The 17,568-nt window shown below is 40.4% G+C and overlaps 5 protein-coding genes across 15 annotated transcripts; 2 read left to right on the top strand and 3 right to left on the bottom strand.

Annotated features, from left to right (window-relative positions):
* Nucleotides 1-91: 91 nt before the first annotated feature.
* On the bottom strand, nucleotides 92-3,294 carry LOC143214904 (serine/threonine-protein kinase Nek5). The gene is made up of 6 exons (XM_076436452.1): nucleotides 2,883-3,294; nucleotides 2,734-2,824; nucleotides 1,409-1,576; nucleotides 707-867; nucleotides 465-621; nucleotides 92-382 (listed from the first exon to the last, which is right to left on the bottom strand). The coding sequence occupies exons 1-6, from the start codon at nucleotides 2,939-2,941 to the stop codon at nucleotides 92-94; spliced, it is 927 nt and encodes a 308-aa protein (XP_076292567.1). The 5' UTR covers nucleotides 2,942-3,294.
* A 688-nt stretch (nucleotides 3,295-3,982) lies between these two features.
* Duba (Deubiquitinating enzyme A) lies at nucleotides 3,983-8,653 on the bottom strand. Of its 8 annotated transcripts, none has more exons than XM_076436416.1 (12): nucleotides 8,064-8,653; nucleotides 7,860-7,952; nucleotides 7,581-7,672; nucleotides 7,189-7,331; nucleotides 6,918-7,066; nucleotides 6,635-6,790; nucleotides 6,389-6,545; nucleotides 5,742-5,977; nucleotides 5,542-5,661; nucleotides 5,312-5,467; nucleotides 5,051-5,237; nucleotides 3,983-4,545 (listed from the first exon to the last, which is right to left on the bottom strand). In XM_076436416.1, the coding sequence occupies exons 1-12, from the start codon at nucleotides 8,199-8,201 to the stop codon at nucleotides 4,400-4,402; spliced, it is 1,773 nt and encodes a 590-aa protein (XP_076292531.1). In that variant the 5' UTR covers nucleotides 8,202-8,653; the 3' UTR covers nucleotides 3,983-4,399. The 8 variants fall into 8 exon arrangements, with proteins under 8 accessions (XP_076292531.1, XP_076292537.1, XP_076292530.1 ...); XM_076436422.1 differs by having other exon boundaries at nucleotides 5,766-5,977; nucleotides 8,064-8,652; XM_076436415.1 differs by having other exon boundaries at nucleotides 7,189-7,334; nucleotides 8,064-8,651.
* A 341-nt stretch (nucleotides 8,654-8,994) lies between these two features.
* D12 (YEATS domain containing 2 homolog D12) lies at nucleotides 8,995-13,127 on the top strand. Of its 3 annotated transcripts, none has more exons than XM_076436401.1 (5): nucleotides 8,995-9,238; nucleotides 9,522-9,857; nucleotides 9,981-12,622; nucleotides 12,697-12,767; nucleotides 12,989-13,127. In XM_076436401.1, the coding sequence occupies exons 2-5, from the start codon at nucleotides 9,773-9,775 to the stop codon at nucleotides 13,104-13,106; spliced, it is 2,916 nt and encodes a 971-aa protein (XP_076292516.1). In that variant the 5' UTR covers nucleotides 8,995-9,238; nucleotides 9,522-9,772; the 3' UTR covers nucleotides 13,107-13,127. The 3 variants fall into 3 exon arrangements, with proteins under 3 accessions (XP_076292516.1, XP_076292515.1, XP_076292514.1); XM_076436400.1 differs by having other exon boundaries at nucleotides 8,995-9,295; XM_076436399.1 differs by having other exon boundaries at nucleotides 8,995-9,405.
* LOC143214895 (uncharacterized) lies at nucleotides 9,295-16,588 on the bottom strand. Its single transcript, XM_076436439.1, has 5 exons — nucleotides 15,185-16,588; nucleotides 14,629-15,125; nucleotides 13,752-14,445; nucleotides 9,646-13,682; nucleotides 9,295-9,557 (listed from the first exon to the last, which is right to left on the bottom strand). Exons 2-4 carry the CDS (start codon nucleotides 15,098-15,100, stop codon nucleotides 13,472-13,474), a joined length of 1,377 nt encoding a protein of 458 aa, XP_076292554.1. The 5' UTR covers nucleotides 15,101-15,125; nucleotides 15,185-16,588; the 3' UTR covers nucleotides 9,295-9,557; nucleotides 9,646-13,471.
* LOC143214906 (uncharacterized) lies at nucleotides 15,671-17,491 on the top strand. Of its 2 annotated transcripts, none has more exons than XM_076436457.1 (5): nucleotides 15,671-15,809; nucleotides 16,229-16,429; nucleotides 16,498-16,677; nucleotides 16,752-16,963; nucleotides 17,087-17,491. In XM_076436457.1, the coding sequence occupies exons 2-5, from the start codon at nucleotides 16,258-16,260 to the stop codon at nucleotides 17,204-17,206; spliced, it is 684 nt and encodes a 227-aa protein (XP_076292572.1). In that variant the 5' UTR covers nucleotides 15,671-15,809; nucleotides 16,229-16,257; the 3' UTR covers nucleotides 17,207-17,491. The 2 variants fall into 2 exon arrangements, with proteins under 2 accessions (XP_076292572.1, XP_076292571.1); XM_076436456.1 differs by having other exon boundaries at nucleotides 15,679-15,809; nucleotides 17,041-17,443.
* The last annotated feature ends 77 nt before the right edge of the window (nucleotides 17,492-17,568 follow it).

The raw sequence follows: 17,568 nt of genomic DNA, 5'->3' as shown, positions 1-17,568 counted from the left end.
ATTCGTCGAGCGAGACGAGATCAAATGAAATTGTTGTTCGGTTTGAGACGAGATCGAATTAAATCGTTCGAGATCAAGCCAAATCGTTGTTTCACGATGTTTTTACGGCTGTAACGCGTTTCTTTAGGAATTTCAGAAACATTTCGGAACCAACGGTTCCGTTCTCCCGGCTGAAGGAACACGGAATCCGACCTAGATTCAAATACGTTCGAGCTATAAAAGGGACGAGATAAGGGCAAAGCATCAATTGATCCGTTTTTGGACGCAGTGCTGGTACTTTTCTCAACATCTTCGATATCAAATTGACGATAGCCGGTGACGTTTCACCACAAAGAGGTCGTGGCTTTTTCTTGCAGGTCATTTTCGCCATATCCGCCGCGTTCTGAAATCAGCACGCAAATCAGCTTTTCTACGCGCATATAACGTATCTAGAATATCGCAATTATCAAACAAACCGCATTTACCGTGGCAGGAAAGGGATGTCTCTTTGTTACCATCTCGTAAAGAACAACTCCCATGCTCCATATATCGCATTTGAAATCATAACACTGTTTCTCGAACATTTCCGGAGCCATGTAAGCCAACGATCCAGCGCGGCAGGTTGTCGATGGATCTCCCATTCTACGAGTGTGATCGATATTATTCGGTTAAACATCTACGCTACAGAATACGGAATATTGAAATGCAAATATGTATATTGTCGTACTCGTCGAAATTCTTCGATATTCCAAAATCTCCGATTTTCACGATGTCGCCGCGGTTTCCGGTTAGCATAATGTTCTCCGGCTTCAAATCCCGATGAAGAATCTTCTTGTAATGTATGTGGTGAACGCCGAGAACAACTTGCGAAAATAGATACAGCGCATCCTTCGATACAGCCGCGTATTTAGCACTTAGTATACATGTATAGAGTATTGGATTCAAAATTAGGGTCCTTTCTCCTACGAATTATGATGTATTTGGTATGTAATCCAGTAGATTTGTACCCGGCGCGGATGCAGATCGAAGTTTCGATCTTCTAGGATCAATAGTTGAGGAGTTATGGTCGCTTAAAGTTGAGCATTTTTGACAGATAAGGGCGCCGCCATATTGGTTTGTAGTGACGACCGCGAACCGCTTACTTTACCCCCCTCCACCCCCCGCGACCTAATCCTAACCAACTCGTTATCAATAAGCGGCGTGCGACCGTCACTAAATACAAACCAATATGGCGGCGCCCTTACCTGTCAAAAAACTGGAAATGTAGCTCGTCAACTATTGATCCTAGAGGTTCGAAACTTCGATCTGCATCTGCGGCGGGTACAAATCTACCGGATTACATATCAAATACATCATAATTCGTAGGAGAAAGGCACACATTTTGAGTCCGGTAAAGTAAAGAGCAGCCTATGTAAATATATGAATTTACCTCTTCCGTGAGCGGTGTCTGTCGGTTACTTAGCAGTTCCTTTAGAGTGCACCGCGACGCGTATTCCATTAGAATATAGCAGTGGTCTTGCTCTATCCAGGCTCCGTAATAAGTCACTATGTTCGGATGTCTCAGCTTGTGTAGACATTGCACCTCTCCTAATATATTCTGCGAAGAAATTCTTTTATTTCACGCACGAATAACAGCCCGTTCAGACACGGCGGAAATCGCGCGCTTTCGACCCAGTGATGCCAGAAATGCGCAACATTTCACGCGCATGCGCGGCGATTAGGCTCGTATAAGATTCTCGATAAAATGGGGTACTTTGAGCACCCCGCAGAATTTTAAAAAATTTATATGATTTGATTCTGAAAAATGAATGTATAACAAGTGTATTTGTGTATATTTTGTAACGTAGTACACGTCCTGGAGTCTGTTTGTCCGGTACAGATTGTTTCGGTACATTCCTGCCAATATAACTGCCTCAGGGCTCTGCTACCTCACATAGACACGGTACTGTTTCTCGCGCATGCGTGTGAAATGTTGCGCATTTCTGGCATCACTGTTTCTACCGCGCGATTGTTGTTTTGGATTGTTGGTCCGCGCGGACACGTGTGAACCAATACGAAGATGCTAATGTAAATAAGATCCGCGCGATTTTTGTTTTGGATTGTTAGATCAAACGAATATGAAGACGGTAAATAAATCGGATTTGCTAAAATTTTGTATCAAAAACATGTTTTGGAAAGGGATCTTTGGCGACTCGAAAATAATTTCTTATCATTTCATTGTCATTTTCTACATTACCGAGTTTATGTTTAATAAAAATTAAACCTAATCATACCCAAAAATCCAGAACTAATCTGGAAATAACCCAGACAGAGAAAACTGTTATGTCGGTAAGATAGAAAATGCCACTAAAATAATCCGGTTTGATCGACTTTCGGAAGTTTAACCGGAAATGTATATGTTATAATTATATACATAAATAGAGCAATCAAAAATAATCGCTCCCCTAAAGCCTTCATCATTCCCTTTCATGATACCTGACACCTTCCACCTCGTTTACGAACCACAAACAAGAAAACATTCAACGGTGACGGAATGTCACGTACGAAACAAGTAGAAATAATAATCCAACACAACGTTGTATGTTTACAACCGAATATCTGGAAGTTCAAAGGACTTGTATACATGTACGTATATGTACGATAGAAAAATGTTTTGTATTTTTAGAACGATATACAAAATCATAAAATATCGAGGATCTTGTGAATTGCGTACCATTATATACTGAATTACTATAACAAGCTGGTATATCTCACCTTAAAAGGCAGAGCATTCGCAGAATCAAAAACTTGTTGTTTGGCGACAAACGGCTTCCAATTGCTCTTCCTTCGTACCAAATAAACGGATCTAAAAGTATCGAACGATGAACGATACGTTGCAGGAGATATTCAATCGAAATACATACCCGAAAGTACCTTGACCCAACAACGTTTGGAAAACATAGTCGCTTATATGCATCGACATTTTTCGCGACAATCTTTCGGCACCTTATATGCGACTGATAAAAACAAACGGCTGACACTAGTCGAACATCGTGAATGTGTGGTACAATAGTATACAAACATTCTGGACTATCATGTCATTCGCAATATGTACTTTCGACTTTTTCAAATACAGCGCAAAGAGTATAAATACCGTTAGACAGTTTATGCAATGAAACTCGTTTATCGTTCGCAATTTGTTACAAGATAGAGACAATCGGATGCTAATTTGACCACTTCGCCAATAATGGCGCGATTTTACGAATATGAAATCGATTATATATACAGACTACGCAAGAATAGAAAATTATTGCGAAACGCGACACAAAGCAGGAGAGAAAACAATGGAAAATCAAGTTCGCCCTCGACGTACGTTTTCATTGTTCCATAGCTTAGATACAGTGTCGTTTATAGTATGAATCTTCTTATTAATGCGTTTGTAGAACGCATATCGAGCATACAATTAATTGGGAAAGACAAGTTCGGGTTTCAACTTACGTGTCGTAGTAGTTTTATTTGTCTTTTTTTTACAAATAACGCATTAAAGATTTTCCTAAAGCGTTTTAGACGTATCATATCGTACCACGAGAAAAAGAAAAAAAAATTGTCACAATAACGTGGTTCATTACATCCAGAGGATCTAGCATCGGCGAACAACGTCTGTCACAATGAAAAAAAGAAAAAGGAGGACTGCTTTCGTTAGTTTACAATCAATCGTACGAAATATTTGAACCGCGGCGAGGTCAAACACTACGGATAAAACAAAATTGTTCTTCGATCTACTCTGGTATTCGAAAGGTGCAGGCGGAACGATGCATGCATGGCGTTTCAGAGTATCCCGTGCATACATTGACAATTCCGAAATGGAACCCGACGATGAGTATGCTCACTGCGTACACTTACACCAATGAAAAAAGCAAACCACCTTATACCCTAGTGCAATTCAGAATTAGATGATACCGCAATATATACAGTGTGTCTCATAAGATGCACTGTGTTTTGTCGAATCAGAGAAAGTTTGATCAAAAACTAAAACGATTCTCGAAATTTACATACGTTTACAATATCGTCACGATATTATCGCGTGTTACTAAATCTGAACGTATAGTAATTTATAAATTAAATGCTTCCGTAATAAACTTGAATACTTTTACGAGAACTGTTTTTCCACCTTACAAAACGAAAGAAAAGGAAACATCGAGCCGAGTCCGGGTCTGTTGCAAGTAATGAAGTTTATTAGGCATGCATTTTCAGCAGAATCGTCGGTGATTTGATCTAGCAATTAATCGTGTGTAGTGATTCTACGAGTTGCTTGAATTTTCATTTCGAACTACCTGATCTTTTTCAGATATATCACATCATCCTATGAAAAACGCTGCATACAAATGCACATATTTTGCTTCGGTATTTGTTTGAACTTTATCGATAATGCTTGTCAGAATTAACTGCTACTAGAATCTAATATGTTGTTAGTATCGTTTCCAGAGGATGCAGAGTTCCGAGATTGTTTTAAGCTGTCCAGGTATTCCTGTTGCGATGTCGCCAGAACTTGCGATAGTACGTGGCTGTCTTCCCAATCTGTCAAACCTAAATTGCAAACAAACATACGCTTGTTAATTTAACCGCACGGTTACTGTTAACGTCGTCATCGTTCGACTAGTATCGCGGAGACGGGTCCCATGAAAATCGCCGACAATAACTTTGCCCGACAACGACTTTAGTCAACGACATTATTATCCGATATTAAGGGGGTAGACTCGCGTTTCCAGGATTGCAAGGGTGCGGGTTGCGCCTTCTCATTTCTCGATAATGCAAAGATGGGATTTTTCAGTAATCAAAAGCGCTAGATAAAAGATCGATCTAGGCCGCGATTGCCCTCAAAAGTCTAATTAGTATCAGTGCAGAATAGTTAAAGAATAAAATGTCAGCACCAACTTTACAAACGATATTACTATCGGATAGTACTAAATCGGTGTCGGTTAAATTCGTCGACGATCAAAATCGTAGTCGGCCAAAGTTATTGTTGGTCAAATCTGGAATCGGTGAAACCTGTGTCGGGCTGATTTTCATAGGACCACGCGGAGACATGTACCGAATACTTCGGGAGGAAGACGATTGAACAACGAGATATCCGGTGAAGCGTGAGCCTCTTTACTACTGCCTGGCACGGGCTCTTGAGAAATTTTCGGTTCGAAGTCCGAGGTGAGGTGAGATATAGCGGATCCTTGGGCAGGCTGATGCTGGGGCGATCTCTTGCTAAACCTTACAGTGTCGTTCACCTGAAATGGTTAGCAAAACAGATAACGGTCGTAAGTAGAATCCAATCGATCCGTTTCACCAGCACAGAACAGACCTTCGGAGAGTTGCGTAAAGTGTCTTGGCTAGTTTGGGTCGTGGTTGGGGAGGAAGTGTGGCTACGTTGTTGACCACGACTTCCATGAGTGTGGAAATGCGTATGACTGTGTTGCGCGCTTGTCACCGTACTTGTACTGCTACTACTGGCTGATCGCTTTATTCAAAAAGCACGAGTCAGTCTTTTCACATTCCCAGGAATTCGCGGACTGACATTATACGTACACTTACCGCTTTGCGCATTTCGTTATCCCTCAACCATTGCAAGTAACTTTCCCTTGCAACTTGTTCCTCTATGGCTTCGTTCGTTGCTTCCCAGTCGGTCGCTTTTATTTTATCTTCGAGCATCGTCTGTGTAGACATTTCAAATATATACTTCTAGTACACTCGTATAGAAAATCAACAAACTAACAATAAAGGAAAAATCATACCAACGATTTTGAACGCATCTCTACCTGTTCGATATGCAATTCTTCGCTTTGACGAACCGCATCGGATATAAGCTGTCGATCCGCTGCACCAGGATTGTACGAGGGTAGACCGAGTCCAACGCCAACGGTAGCTTTATACGGGTCTACTATGCTATTATAATGACTACCGCGTTGATAAGACAATCGTATCGGCTCGTTATCGCTTTCAACCATAGTATGGAAGATATTGATAGGTTCTGTATCAAAGATTTGAAATTACATTTTACAATATCGCACGTTTATACATAGGGTAAAGGTACCAGTTACCGTGTCCCACCTGGCTATTGGATACAAAACAAACTTTTTAAAAATTAATAAAAATAACATGTGAAGTACCTAGTATTACTTTATTTTTTAAAATAAAATTAGTTAATATTTCTTTTTCTTTTTAACGAAATCGTCCAGAAACATTTGACGATACAGGGAAAAGGTTGGTAATCAATCAAAATAAATTACAAAATGTCTTCACATTAATAAACAAAACTTCAAGCCGTCGGTAAATATCCGGTAACTGGTATCTTTACCCTATGCATCCATCGTAGTAAGCATAATACACGTAGTAGACGCCGAACAATATAGAAAAGAAATGGAAACACATTCAAACGTACCGGTGCTGTAGCAGTACAATTGTATGCTGCGATTATACATCTCGGACATAGCTTGCATCTCTATATGGTTTCCATGAACATATTCTTGTCGTTTTCTATCTACGTACGTGCTAAAATCTTCCGCTACGAAATGCGAGAAAAACTCTTGATTGGAAGCCTAGAAAAACCCAGGGTTGTTCACAAGTCGTAACATCAACGATAGCTTTTCCAAATATAATTCGAATCGTAGCTTTACGGAATACTCACAATATAATCCATACAATGTTTCCGTACTACTCCGTGCATTTCCTGGTCACCGTACACTTGATCCGCAACAGCTCGGAACAGACATGCTCCGTCTTCGCCCATTTTCTTAACAATAAAGCCCATCTTGCGCATTCGTTTCTCGAACCACCTGTCCCGCTGAAAAAAACTCAACTGTTGTATTAAAATGGCTTCAAATCCAAAGTTCGTTGGAATTAATGTAGAACGTTTTTATTTGGTATAAAGATCCACCGTCTAGTAGTAACATTAGTTTGGTTGTACCGACCTCTTGCCATTCGGCCAAAGTAAGATTGTTTCCAGTTCTACCAGTATATTCGTCCCCGCTATTGTAACCATTGGCTAGCTCGTGTTCTATATTTGCAGTGGATCCGCCGATGGCCATCCGATTGTTGGTTATCACGCTGGCATCTGTAGCTGCATACATTAAATATTCTATCAAGTCTTTATCGAATGTCCCTTGACAGCCCAGACTAGGACCGCTGTCTAAATTGTACAACTCGTTTGCGTATTACGATACAAAATTTTAGGAAACATACGATAACCAGTACCTTGTAGACCGCTGCAAGACGCAGTGGGAGGTGTAGCCTGTCTTTCTCGTTCCCTTTCCCTTTCTCTGTCTCTCTCTCTACCCCTGTCCCTTTCTCTTTCGCGTTTAGAGCGCGAATTCCGTCCAATGCAACTGCTAAAAAGTATATTCGTCCGTAATAGATATTCATCCGTAACAAGTAGACTGTGGATCTTTAACGGCTTTGTTACATTACTACAATATTCTTGAATTTTTCTAAGCTTTTACTGTTTTATATTTCACCCAACCGATTTCTTCATAAGTGCATAAAGATCTGCAGTCTACTAATAAGATTTGCGTACTCTTTCGAACACGAGCAAATTAGTATTCTAGTGAAAAGGACAGAGCCAGGGGATCGAGTACCTGTGCGGACTAGCTCTTTGCCTGTGACGTTTTCCATGGCTCGGTCCGCTTCCTTCTTCGAAGTGTTTGTCTTCCCGTCGATCGACGTTTGTCTACGATACGATTGTTATTGTTAGTGATAGGAGATATGATATATATATATTTTCTCATCCTCCCCCGAAAAGTATAATTGTAAAGTAACAAAGAGACATTCGAAGAGACTATGATCACGATATATAATCGATGGCGAGGTAATTAGAAAAACAAAGCATAGAGAAAAATGTTGTTCGATTGGCTTACCTCGTAGGAGCTACCCGTGAGCACTATAGAACCAGATCCATGATCGGCCTGTACTCCGTGAAGATCGACCGCGAAACCATTCGCAGCACGCACCTGTCACGGTTTGCAAAAGGTCGTTTAACGTTCGGTGTTCCAATTAGTATGGTAGTGTCGCGATGTCAAGCTAGGCGCAAACAGTTTGCAAAGCGTAGATTATTCGTTCACCTGATACGGGCTATTGGGTAGCGCGATAGATCCAGAGCCATGCTCGTTTTGCACTCCGTGTACATCGACTTCGGAAGTGCTGCCTCCTTCTCGTCTATCTTTCGAGGCGTTCGTCTTCTTCTTCGACAGAATGGTCATCTTGCGTAATCGATCGTCGTTAGTCGTTAGACACACGACGCTCGTTTTAACAAGATCGCGGAAGAACGCTTCGCGAGCTTGCACTCAGCGCACCTTGAACCCCCGTACTTCCTTTCCGAACGCAATCTCTATCCACTTATTTATTATTACTCCCAACGATACCTACGAGTTCTGTCTCACTCTCTGTATGTCTCACCCCTCCCCCCCACCCTTTCTCACTCGCTCGCTCTTTCTTTTTCTCTCTGGAATACGTAAACTTTTCACGAAATCCTCACGTTCCCGCACGCATTGACAAACTACCCGTGAATCGAAATTAGAACACCGTTATACCTTCCGGATGAACACGACATGATAATTCTGATAATCGGCTACTACATTAATTCTTCTCTGCGAATGTTTTGTCAAACAGACATCACCACGATTCTACACATTGCCAGATTGCCACTGCTACCAATCGGTCGTACAATAATTTCCCTAAACCGACATTACGAAAATCCCTGGCACACGCATGCGCGCACATGCGCGAATACTGTGATCTGATTGGATCTGATATCACTCTATACATCATATAAATATATATATATATATATACCATTCTTAGACTATATATATATAAACCAGAGTATCCTCTCTGTGTGTATCAACTCATAGACATGGGATAAAGATAATTGGAACATGTGACGTCACAAGATATTCTCCGTTATCTTGGAACACTGTGGTATAAGCAATAAGTTATTTACATCAGTGTACATGGTATATATTGGTATATATATATATATATATACGTATATGCACGAGGTTGTCATACACAAAAAACATACATAGATTCGGACTGCATGCCTGCATACCAATACTGTACCAGATACATGTGCAATGATTTTTGAAAAACATTTTGCAAATAATAATAAGTTAGCATTGTTCTTTATGGTGTTCGTCTTCATGCTGACAAATATACAATACGGGGTGCATAGTGCATGGTATAATCAAGGGAATTCAATGTGGAAACCCGCAACCTCCTCGTGAGATTTCATTCGCGTGTAAATAAATACAAGTCTCTTTAAATACGTATATAGATATCTCTGTGATCGAAATATGTAAGCGTTTTCTTTTTATTATACTATACATTCTCGATGTTCGAGATTTTTTCAAAATAATTAGCAACGACACGAGTCGTCGAATTAAACGTCCAATATTTATATATTATGTACGTAAATAAGTTTACGTCATTTCTGGCGACGATCATAACCCTATTGTATACAGTAATTTCTCATGTGACAGCTATCACTGAAAATATATATAATCATTTCCCTATGGTTTCAGCGAGACACGTGGATCATTACGCTTGACATTATCCTACTGCAAGAAATATAACCTATAACGTTTGTTTATGTACGTGAACGTTGTGTAAATGTAAATACATACAGAAATACATGTAGATACGTACCGAAGTTTGAAACACAATCCTCTGTCTGGAAATGTGAATACATTGTTGTAACGCATAAAAGGTTATCCTTTCGTGTCGCGAAACGTATCATTCTTCTGTCTTCTGTGTTCGGAACTGACTATGGTAAATGAGTGCCTTAAAAGATCACGATCCCGATTACGGGCCCCCCGTTGCGAATAACGAGAAGCATCAACGAATCTACGAAGAAAATGGTAATTCGCAGATGGCAAACGAACTTTTTTAAAAATATTTACGTTGTCACTATTGTTGTAGAATGTTGTATATTAGAATCGTTCGTTTTCTCAGTAAGACTAATTATCTATCAATATTTTCAGCAAGAAACAATACCGCCAAGAAGATAACAGCGATCATTGAGAAGGAGTTTTCTCAGGAAATAAACACGAAAGAGAAAGAAGTGTTAGAGATACAGGAAAGACTGCACAGAGCATCGAAAGCTCTGCATTTCCTACGATACGTGATAGTTGCTGATTTCTATAATCGCAAGCAATGTCAGAATTCACAGAATGGAGAAGCGAAACAGACCCAAATTCATCCAGCGATCAAGCATCTGATCGGCAAGTCGCCAAAGGAGTGTGGTAGTTTGTTAGTTTCATCAAATTCAACTGCGACAACGCAAAGCAGCAACGCGGATGATTCGATCGCATCGTATTCTGTTGCGACGTGTCCGTCGAACCCGATTGCCAGTCCAATTTCGAAGCAGCAGTCTGAGAAGGGAATTTCCGAGGACGATCCCTTAAGAAAGAGGAACAATGAGACGGTGGAGCAATCGCGACCGAAGAAGATACCGCGATACATTCCGCCGAAATCTGGAATCCCGGAGGCTCCTTGTCCGTCGAGAGGAACTCGACACAAAGTCAGAAAACGTATAATCATTGGGAACATCTCGAAATGGATCCCTCCGGAATGGAGAGACGACGCAGCTAGTCACAAATGGACGATGTACGTCCGAGGGAACAAAGACAATCCCGAGATCGACGATTTCGTTGGCAAAGTCAGATTCTTCTTGCATCCTAGCTACAGGCCTAACGATGTCGTTGAAGTAACAGCACCGCCATTCTGTTTATCGAGACGCGGTTGGGGTGAATTTCCCTTAAGAGTGCAGTTGCACTTCAAAACCGTGCTCGATAAGCCGATGGACATAATTCATCACTTAAAACTAGACCGCACGTACACCGGTCTGCAAACTTTAGGCTCCGAAACTCTAGTCGACATCTGGATCTACGCTGATGCTCGAAATTCGAAACCTCTCGCTCGATCCTGCTCGTACAACGAGATCAATAAATCAGAAGTTGAAAACGAAACTCGTTCCGAATATAACGACGACTCCAATGTGAAATTAAATTCGGATTCCGATTCCGATTCGGATTCCAAGTTTCAGTTGGGTTCGACGGAGAACGACTCGATTGTGACTATCAAACAGGAGGAAGAGGAAACTTCGTTGGAGATCAACGAGACTTTTCTGAATATTGAACGCTTTCGACTTTATGTCGACCTTGACCACGACTACTGCGGATCGAATCGTCTCGAAGAAGATTCCTGTTTAACGTTAAAAACGGAAACGGCTTCGACGACGGACAAGATCGTCGACGAGAGCCTCGAACAAGCGAAAGCGAACGAGGAAACAAGATTATCGGAGCCTTCGTTATCGAGAAAGAACGAAGCCGATGGAAACAGGGTGAAAGCGCTTCCGTCGTCTTGCTCGAAACTCCAGTCGAGCCTCCGTCCGTTAGAAATCTCGATTCCTCCGTTGTTCGAGTCGTCGAACAAACACGTGTTAGTACTTCAGAATAACAAAACGATCACCGTGGACATTGGAATTCCGCGGAACGACGACCAGACTCGTAAATCGAGCAACGATTCTACGACGAAAGGAAAAGCGAATTTAGGCGTATCGTCGCGTGGGATCAGCTTGTTGAAGAAACCAAGTTCGTCCAAGCCGAATTCTGTGAGCGAAGCTCGTCCAGGACTGAAGCTACAGTTTTCCAAGAGTATTCTGTTGAACGTGAATTCGAACGTGCCCGCGTTGCAAATAGCTGAGAGAAGAAATCTACAGGACGATCATCCTGTTGATGCTCACAGAGGATTGGAACACGCGGAGGAACCCGCGCCGAGAAACGTTCCGGAGAATCGAGAAGACAATTCACAACTGCACCCTGCGCGACAGAAGATCACCTTGGGAAAAGACAAACATAAACTGCAGAGCAGGAAGGAGTTCTACGACGAAGCGTTCCGTGTGATCGACGCCGCAAACATTCGGGATATCGAAGGCCTGTTGAGATTCATCGTCAGACGGATGCCCATGGTTACTCGGGATGCTTCCGATTCCGATTACAAGCAGCTACATCCTTACGCCTGCGTTACCGAGAAAGAATTCTTCGAATACACCGTCGCGAAGCGAACCGCCTGCGAGTGGAGTCGGGCGAAAACTATACGATGCTTGTTGAAGAACAAGGCATTTCCGGAGGAAGAATTGTGGACCGTCAAAGAGATCATGATTTGGGCAAGACTCCACGGACACACACCTTTTCGATTCGGTTCCGGAATTTCTTGCAAGCAAGTCAAACGACCGAACAATCTAACCGATTCCACTGGACCACGAACTACTTTTACTTGTTCGGAACCCGATGCTTTTTGTAAATGGCTTCAAATTTGTCCAAGCGGTTCGTATGGTCACTGGTCCGATTCCAATTCGCAGCAGTTTTGCGAACATGATGTTGAAGTGGATATCGTTGACGAGGGTTTCTTAGAGGTTGAGAAAAAGAGCTCAAAAGGGGATACGGATTTCAACGAAAGGAATCTTTGTGCGTCTAAAGTTGCTGTACTGGAAATGGAGGCTAAGTCGATACCGTTTCATGATTTTGTTTCGGAAACTGCGAGAGAAATAGGTGTTAAATTGAATCACGAAGAAATTCTGCCCAGTGTGGTGGACTGTGCAGTCAGTCGAGCGATAATGAGAGTAAGATATACAAAAGATTTCGTTCTCAATTTTCTCGGTAACGATATACTCTATTCGTTCGTACTGTTTTTCAGGTCATAGAATGTCTTGTGGACGATCTGGTCAGAATGTCTTTGGCGAAAGCTTGGGAAAGATGTGATAACGGGTAAACATTCCTTCTCTATTTGGCGCACTTGTGCACATACATACGTTTTTCTGTTCTGAAAACATTCACAATTATTTATTATGCTGAAATTGTAAATGTCACAAGTGTACATACGTAGCAAAAGTCGTGTATATCGTATTGTATGGTATCGTGTCATACCATATCACACTATAGTATATACATTCATCACGATGTCGTGGCAATCTCTGTTTATTTTGTAGATATCCAAAGGTGATTGTTTTGGACGACGTACGCGGAGCTCTCCTAAACCGTGAAGAATTCGACATTTTCACGAATCAAGGTTTAGGATCCAAGTATCGACAAACATCGACGGATTAATTAATCTAGGCACAATGAAAACGAACTATTTCTACTAAACCGAGATGATATCGTTTGCTTCAACAATATGCTTCAGTATCGGGCCTAAAAACGGCAGCCTCGTACGTGTACAAATCTCTAAATTTGATTAAGCTAAGTATATCAAGTTTTGTACGAATAAACATGCAAGATTTTTTTTTAATACTGAACTATCTCGACACTCTCCTTGCGTTTCTCTTTCTTACCTTTCAAACGTTACCTTAACGTGTTTCATTTCAAAATAAAGATCGTACAGTTCTTTTTGTCCTCCGAAAGAAGGACAGTATAAAAAAAAATAAAATTGTAGAGATAATACAAAACCTTATGAACTACTTTCGTTGCAGAGCTTATCGCATTATAACATAGTCGTTCTCTTGCAGAGCAGTCTGGGTCTGCAAGTGATGCAGAGCGAGATCTTTTAATCTTGGCGACATGGGAACGTAATTGCAAGTGTCCGCAATCTTTTGCAATGCGAAACTATTTTGTTCGCTCTGTCCTGAATTTCGAGTTGGCATTGCCGATAGAATACCGCGTTCAGAAATCAATACGTCTTGCGACCTACACGAATAAAACATTAATATCGCGACAAACTTGAAACGTACAAAAGTACGTAACATTAATACACACCTAACGCCCTTCATCGATTCCGAAGCACATCTTTGTCGCGGTGGTAGAGGTGGAGGTTCGTCCGACCGGTAATTATGGAAAAATTCATCCATACAGAAACGTGAAGATGTTGCTCTATCACTCTCTACCTCATCCGCAATCTCTTCGTAAATCCCAGAAGCTACCGAAATATCAGAAATTCTTCTGTCGTAAGCAGAACTCGACCAGTCTCCTCTGTTGCTGGTTACGTTCGGAATGCTGAATGGTTCCGGTTGATAAACATTCTCTGCCTGCTTGTTCTGGACTTTCAAACTCGATTGTTCGTACTCTATAGTACCTTTTCTACTTTTATTCACCGTCCTGATCAGGATTGAATAATTTCGTTGCGCCTCTTCAAACTTTGATATTCGAAGATCACCCTCGCTTAAACTCAAAGGTCTTCTTATTGGTCTGTTTCTCGGACCACGACCTTGCGTTACTAACTCTTGAAGTAGCTTGCTAGCTTCTAAACAAAATATATGAAGTTCTCCGACTCCCCCATGGAATGATTTAGTCGTATGAATTACGCAAATACATTTAACGTCTTCTGGATGACCAGTTGTACTATGATGAAATTGACCAAACTCTTTCCAATCGAAAGTTGCTATCTGTTCGCCTGAGTGAGCGTCCTTGATAAATATACCTGTCGTATTAGCTACCAAATCGCCGTACAGTCCTATAAAAATTATTACATTCTCACTGTCACCGATATATATATTATATATATGCATACAGGGTGATCCATCTAAATATCTCCTTTATTTTTGATGACATAACAAATGTTTTTAGTGCTTTGCAAATGTTATTTTCTTTAGCTGGATCACCCTGAACATATTGTGTATATCGGGATATCGTGTACCGATAAGTCCAGATGCTTTGGAATGCGCATTATCCACCACAGATATACTATAAGATCCTGGCGAGAACTGATTCTTTCTGGGTCTCAATAGTTCCCTGATGTTAGCCATCCATCGTTGCGTTTCTGTTTCCGAAGTACCTGCAAAGTATATCAACGGCTTCCTTTCTTTAGAAGGAAATACGCCGAAGGCGAACTGTTTAGACCTAGATTGAGTTCGACAAATAATAACATCCGACGGTATTATCAACGAGCTATCTTTATCGTTCAGCAGTGTGTTTACGTTGTTGCTAATGCTATAGTCGAGTTGTACTTTAATGCCCAAACCAGGGCCTAATTTTTTTATGGAACACCATCGTCTTCTCCAAACCTTCCAAGGAGCTAGCGTCCTTTTCTTCACTTTATTAGCCTTACATTTACCATTGAGATACTTGATGTCTAGGAATCCACAAATCTCAGTGTTTTCTTCAGCCATTATGGTATCAATTCTTAAGAGATACCTGTAGAATGTGTAGCAATTAATATCTAATAAAATGGAAATAACAATCAGGGATCTTACCTCGAAGAGATTTTCAAATGGATAACAAAGAAAGCATCTTTATTATTGTCGTTTGGTTTTTGAAAACAATACTTCAATCGATGGCTACATTTTACATTCGGTTTCTCAAATGCAACAAATTACAATGTACTCGGGATAAACGCCCGGTCACTTTACGTACGGTTTGTTGTTTGTATTATTGTTTACTAAACACATAGTTACCGAACGGTACTGACAACTTGTCAGTGACAAGTCAATCTTAAACTCAATGCTACCAACTGTGACGACTGTGATAACCAGTGATAACCGCTGTTTAGTAACAAACTATAAGATCATATTTCACAGGATTATATCCAATTATATCCATTTAGCAGACTTATATATTTATTTATATGGTCTAAGCCTATAGCTATGCCAGTCACACACAACTCTCACTTCCTACGCACTCCTCACTTTCATTGGGCGAATCTCTTCCCACCAACTCGTCAATTAGAAAGAGAGCGCGATTCCACTGTGGCTATTCCACTCTTACTCTTTATACCCCGCGCTGCCATTGTAGGCCTCTGTGTAGGCCATAGGCCAGTGTAGGATTTAGCGCTTCGTATAAGCCGCGCAGTCTATCCAAGTCTATCTCACTATCTCTTGTGTACGAATGTTTTCAAATCTCTCTTCTACCGATAACTACTGTTATTAGGTGCAAGATTTCACGCGCATGCGCGGCAATTTCAGCCTCAGTAAACTAACATTCTCCATAAAAGGGGGTACCTTGAGCACCCCGCAGAATTTTAAAAAATTGGTATGATTTGAGTCTGAAAACATGAATGTATAACATGTGTATTTGTGTATATTTTGTAACTCGTAGTACACGTCCTGGAATCTTTTTGTCTGGAACAGATTGTTTCGGTACATTCCCGCCAATATAACTGCCTCTGGGGTCTGCTAATATATATATATATATAGATACGTTACTGTTTTGGCCGCGCATGCGCGTGAAATCTTGCACCTAATATCATCACTTCCTTTTCCCGCTAATTTTGCAATATTGTGCACTGTAACCACTGATAGACTGTAACCGGTAACCGATTCAACTGAGAATGTCTGAGAAACGTCCAGAAATGTCGGAGATACAAACTTTGACGGATTCAACGGATTCTATGGATTTGCCAAAAGAAATGGATCAAAATTTCGTCTCGGCCCCCGAAGATTACGATTATCCGTTCTACATTTCTGAAAAGGAAGAATGGGTCAATTACAAAAATACCAAAGGTACGTAATATTAAATGTTCGTAAACGAAGTTATACTGTAAGTTATAGAATTGGGATGAATTTTTTAGGTAGAACAATAGTGTGCGAACCTATGTTGATAATGGAATTGAATAGACTCGTACCTTTCGTCGATAATAATTACATTGGATTTCACGTGTTGAACATGCCGCACATTATAATCAAGAAAATCGAAATAATAGGATTCGTGGTTGCTGTCTCGGAGAACGCTAGATTTTACATGTATCAAGGTGAAGACTATTTAATTCGAGTGAACAGATATATTTGAAAAAAAAAATACATCCCTGTAAAATAACATTTTCAGTGGACGATGGAACCGGAACTATTATGATTAATTACGATAGAAAACATTTTATGCGAGATAGTTTGGAAAGAAAAGCGATCGACGAAAAATATAAGTGTAACGCGAAGAAGATAAATTCGCAATGTTTCAAAGGTCAGGAGTGCCCAAAACGTTTTCCTGATCCTCGTCCACAATTTAATTATCCTGTTGGTACAAGTAATCGCGATATGGCAGTAAGTATGAGATCGCATATTGTAGTAAATGTATAATGTCTGAAAAAAGTCAATTAATTGATTTAACTGTGCTACAGATCTTCGAACATGAATGGTCGTTAAAGACGAAAAATGGTTTATTAGGTAAACAAGTGGATCGCTCTGATTATGTACATGCAGTGGGTTATTGTACGCTTGACTTTAGATTTGGTCCAAGACCACGCAAAGAGATCACTTTTGAAGACCTGTCGATTGCTAAATTAAATTTTCTGGCTACCAAAGTAATTTGCATAAACGAACACGAATATAATGCAAAAATGAATTCTTGGTTCAACAATGTTGTACGCAGCAGGTACGACGAAGAACCGGATAAGCCATAAATCAGAAGATGAAACTTAGATGCAACTAATCCGATACAGCCTGTATTATCGAAAAGCATTTATTTAGAATTAAATAAAAAATTTACTCTTATTTATTCTCCCCTCTACTTTAATTATTAGTAAATTATTTAAAATCTCAATTTTAAATTTATATAAAATTTACTTTTAATTATTCTCCCCCCTCTACCTTAATTATTAATAAATTATTTAAAATCTCAATTTTAAATTTATATAAAATTTATTCTT

The sequence above is a fragment of the Lasioglossum baleicum genome, chromosome 13 (assembly GCF_051020765.1).
Source record: "Lasioglossum baleicum chromosome 13, iyLasBale1, whole genome shotgun sequence".
Classification (NCBI taxonomy): domain Eukaryota; kingdom Metazoa; phylum Arthropoda; class Insecta; order Hymenoptera; family Halictidae; genus Lasioglossum; species Lasioglossum baleicum.
This window is presented reverse-complemented; position numbering and strand designations above follow the sequence as displayed.

Bases quoted from the DNA above. Each gene is read 5' to 3' on its own strand.
- Duba (XM_076436415.1), bottom strand. From the start codon at position 8,201: ATGACCATTCTGTCGAAGAAGAAGACGAACGCCTCGAAAGATAGACGA. The intron at 7,067-7,188 runs GTATGTTTCCTA...TAATGTATGCAG, and splicing joins TCTACAAGGTACTGGTTATC to CTACAGATGCCAGCGTGATA. The intron at 6,791-6,917 runs GTCGGTACAACC...AGTTTTTTTCAG, and splicing joins CTTTGGCCGAATGGCAAGAG to CGGGACAGGTGGTTCGAGAA.
- D12 (XM_076436401.1), top strand. From the start codon at position 9,773: ATGAGTGCCTTAAAAGATCACGATCCCGATTACGGGCCCCCCGTTGCG. The intron at 9,858-9,980 runs GTAATTCGCAGA...CAATATTTTCAG, and splicing joins ACGAATCTACGAAGAAAATG to CAAGAAACAATACCGCCAAG. The intron at 12,623-12,696 runs GTAAGATATACA...ACTGTTTTTCAG, and splicing joins TCAGTCGAGCGATAATGAGA to GTCATAGAATGTCTTGTGGA.
- LOC143214895 (XM_076436439.1), bottom strand. From the start codon at position 15,100: ATGGCTGAAGAAAACACTGAGATTTGTGGATTCCTAGACATCAAGTAT. The intron at 14,446-14,628 runs GTACACGATATC...TAATTTTTATAG, and splicing joins CAAAGCATCTGGACTTATCG to GACTGTACGGCGATTTGGTA. The intron at 13,683-13,751 runs GTGTGTATTAAT...TTATTCGTGTAG, and splicing joins GAATCGATGAAGGGCGTTAG to GTCGCAAGACGTATTGATTT.
- LOC143214904 (XM_076436452.1), bottom strand. From the start codon at position 2,941: ATGTCGATGCATATAAGCGACTATGTTTTCCAAACGTTGTTGGGTCAA. The intron at 622-706 runs GTACGACAATAT...TCACACTCGTAG, and splicing joins ATATCGAAGAATTTCGACGA to AATGGGAGATCCATCGACAA. The intron at 383-464 runs GTAAATGCGGTT...TGCTGATTTCAG, and splicing joins GACATCCCTTTCCTGCCACG to AACGCGGCGGATATGGCGAA.
- LOC143214906 (XM_076436456.1), top strand. From the start codon at position 16,258: ATGTCTGAGAAACGTCCAGAAATGTCGGAGATACAAACTTTGACGGAT. The intron at 16,430-16,497 runs GTACGTAATATT...TGAATTTTTTAG, and splicing joins CAATTACAAAAATACCAAAG to GTAGAACAATAGTGTGCGAA. The intron at 16,678-16,751 runs GTGAAGACTATT...TAACATTTTCAG, and splicing joins TAGATTTTACATGTATCAAG to TGGACGATGGAACCGGAACT.